This window comes from Merops nubicus, unplaced genomic scaffold, assembly GCF_000691845.1.
Source record: "Merops nubicus isolate BGI_N331 unplaced genomic scaffold, ASM69184v1 scaffold52456, whole genome shotgun sequence".
Lineage (NCBI taxonomy): Eukaryota > Metazoa > Chordata > Aves > Coraciiformes > Meropidae > Merops > Merops nubicus.
Window position 1 is genome coordinate 10180 of NW_008615313.1, and position 3175 is coordinate 13354.

The 3175-nt window shown below is 40.3% G+C and overlaps 1 protein-coding gene across 1 annotated transcript; it reads right to left on the bottom strand.

Annotated features, from left to right (window-relative positions):
* Positions 1-623: 623 nt before the first annotated feature.
* LOC103775026 (alpha-aminoadipic semialdehyde dehydrogenase-like) lies at positions 624-2950 on the bottom strand (the record flags this gene model as incomplete). Its single annotated transcript, XM_008942470.1, has 4 exons — positions 624-896; positions 1641-1716; positions 2622-2695; positions 2853-2950. Coding segments are annotated over 4 exons (303 nt in total), but the record flags the coding sequence as incomplete, so codon positions are not given.
* Positions 2951-3175: the final 225 nt, after the last annotated feature.

The following is a 3175-nucleotide window of genomic DNA, read 5'->3' on the forward strand; positions in this document are numbered from 1 at the left end:
CTCCTAAATGAGCTGCTATAGTCTTTAGTGGCTATGAGTAACCCCCAGCTAAGGGGAAACACACATATTCCCTTGCAAATTCCCTCTGGAAGCATTCTTCACCTGGTTTGGTTGTGGGGTGTCACAAGGGCTGTGACATCCTAAATTGGCTCTGACTCCTTCTACCATTAAGAGGAGGTTCCAAGAAACTGCAGCAGCCAGCCCTTGGTCTTACCCCTCAGACAAGGTGAAAGTCTCATTTCTGAAGGAGATGCAGGAAAACTAAAGTGGTTCTTTTAGCCCAGTAATAATTCTCCCAACTAGCAGCTCAGTGTGTGAAAATGAACAATCAGCTGAATGTTCCTGCTTCAGAAAAATGAAAAACGCTAGAATCCCAAGGTATCTCACAAAATGTACCTTTATTTACGTGCAGAAAAGAAGCCCTGTACTGCCCACCCCCCACAGCAGCAGTTACAGCTGTAGGAAACCCAGCACATAGTTTTGAAGCACAGACGTACTCGCTGGAAACAGGAGCTAACAGTGGGGAGGCAGGGGGTACAGACCAGGTTGATACTGAAATACAGTGATAAGGCAACAGATTATCCAGGCCACATGAATACAGGTTTGTTAGTTTCAGCCACCCTCCCTTTTTCCCAAAGACCACATATTTCTCATTCGAAGACTGAAGTAGTAACTTCATACGCTGAAAGTAAAGCAATTTTAGAGTAGCTGATTTTTTGACAGAATTAGTATCTTTGCTGCAGGTACGTTTCAGATAATTGATTTTCTTCACCATCAGGCTTAGAAGGTGCTTGGTTCTGAAATGCTGAGAGACTTCGTGGCACAGCCACTCATAAGGCTGTTACTGAAACTTGATTCCTTGAGCCAAAGGCAAATCCTTGCTGTAGTTGATTGTACTGGAAGAGAAACAACCATTTAGAGACCAGACTGATCACTGAGAGAGATTATGCAGTCTATTTCCTACGTACAAGGCTTCTGATTTCTGTCCCATGCACACCAAAGGCTTCTCTAAGCAGTTTGTGTATTTAAGGTTACAAATTGACTACTCCAGTTTTCAGTAGAGTAACTATGTACAGGAAAAGACGACACTCCCCATTATCTCTTCCTTGATAAATCAACAAGAAAGTAGTTTCCTATTTAATGTCTTACTAGGAAGAATGTCCATGCAGGAAAATCAAGGTGAGATTTCTCACATTCATAAGCCTTTGCATGGAGACTAAACTTATCACAGGTAAAGGCTAGGGAAGCCAGCAGGGGGTGGGAATGCCCAACCACTACAGGCTGCTCACAAGATATATGGATGGATACCCAACATGTAGCTACATCACCCTCCACTGGAAACCGTGGTCCACTCACTGGCTGTCACTTCATGTACTTCCTGACACATTTCAGTAATTTAATTTTAGCCGAGTTTAAATTCAAGCAAGAGGGGAAAAAAAAGCGATTATGAGCAAGCAAGGTCTTTATCTAGACCCCTCTTATCACCCTTCTCCTGGAAAGATTCTTGCATGAAAAAAAGGCAATTACGCTCATACACGGTTATCTCACATTTACTGAAGATAATATTCTGTAGTCAAGGACTTAATTTGAACTCTAGTATGCTTGTTTGTAATTTACATTTATTAAAAAGTCTGCCTTACCAAGTAGACCGTCTCATATAAAGTTTCCACGAATCACTTCCAGATTCTCTTCCCCCGCCAGTGTGCTTTTCACCACCTGTAAGAAGAAGCTTGTAAATTAAAATCTGAATTTTTTGAGTATGGGCATCTGCACTAACTCCAGGAGCTAAGAAAATTTAGGAAAATTCATTGGAAAGACTATTCTTTTGCCCTTGTTCTACATCTGAAATAAACTAACAGAACACATTCAACTCACATAGCTAGCTCCCCCTTCATGCTTGATCCAAAAAGCACCTGCCTGGAGTTGGAAGTCTCACCCTGCTGCCAACAGAGGACTTTGTTTTAAAGATATTTTGTTTTAACATGAGACAAGAGTACATGAATGGGCTGGTTCTTCTGCTATTTAAACGAGTATTTCTTTTTCCATTCCCCCAACTCCTTCAGTATATAAAGCAAAAAAAGACCTTCTCACAAAAATACTTGATGCTGTAATTTTTATTTATGCATCTGAACATACACAACAAAAATGCTCAAGATTTTTCAATTAAAACTATTTTAACCAGTTGTCCTCTCAACCACATCTCTAAACACATTCAGAATGTAATTCTGAGTTACACTCCCCTGAAACGGGGCAGGGAATGATATATGGAATGTTTAAAAACCAAATGCCAGTACTTTTTAAAAGCGGAATTTCAACTAACTCCAGTCAATTTGTTTTCTGCTGAAGCAGTATAATGCAAAATTAACTTCATTGTTTTTTTGAGATTTAGTCATTTAAATGCACTGATTAAAAGCTTGAAACATAATATGAGATAACAAATTATACTAGCTTTGCAGTGGTAATGCTTCATTCTCTTCTAGAGTCATTAAAAAAAAAAAAAAATCACCTCAGCTTTAAGAAAAAAAAAAAAATTAAGCCTGAGGAGTAACACCAAGTTTCTAGACCTGACGCTAGAAGATTTCATCATTTAAAGGATAAAGAAAAAAGCATAGGTAACATACCAAAAGCACCTCCAATCTCAGCCCCACTGGTTGGGATGTTGACATTCACAATGCCACAGTCAGACCCCTTTGGCCTACAAAGATAAGACACAATTACTCCTCAGGATCGGGAAAGGCTCCTTCCCTAAAATGAGGACTATAAAATGCCCAGCTAGCACTGTGCATAGGTTCACAAACAATACAAAAAACTGTCATCTTAAGCTTCAGGTAGGTAGAAAAAAAAAATTATACCCAAGCCAGCGGAAAATCCTTCCCAAATCCTTGGTAAAGATACTGCTGGAAAGACCTTGTTTTACTTCGTTATTCCAGGCAAAAACCTCCTCTTCTTCCTAAAAGGAGCGTTGTCAATGGTTGAACTGTGACTGTTTAAAACACGGCAGTTAGGAAGAAGCAGTGTGACAAAAGCACACCACAGGCACAATGCAAACGCACTGAACGCCACTGGGCAAACACACATGCACCAAGTCAGGGGTAGGACACCTCCCTCCACCACTGCACAGAACACACAAAGTTGGTCAGTTTTTAACTACCACTTCCTCCAAGCTCAAGATAGG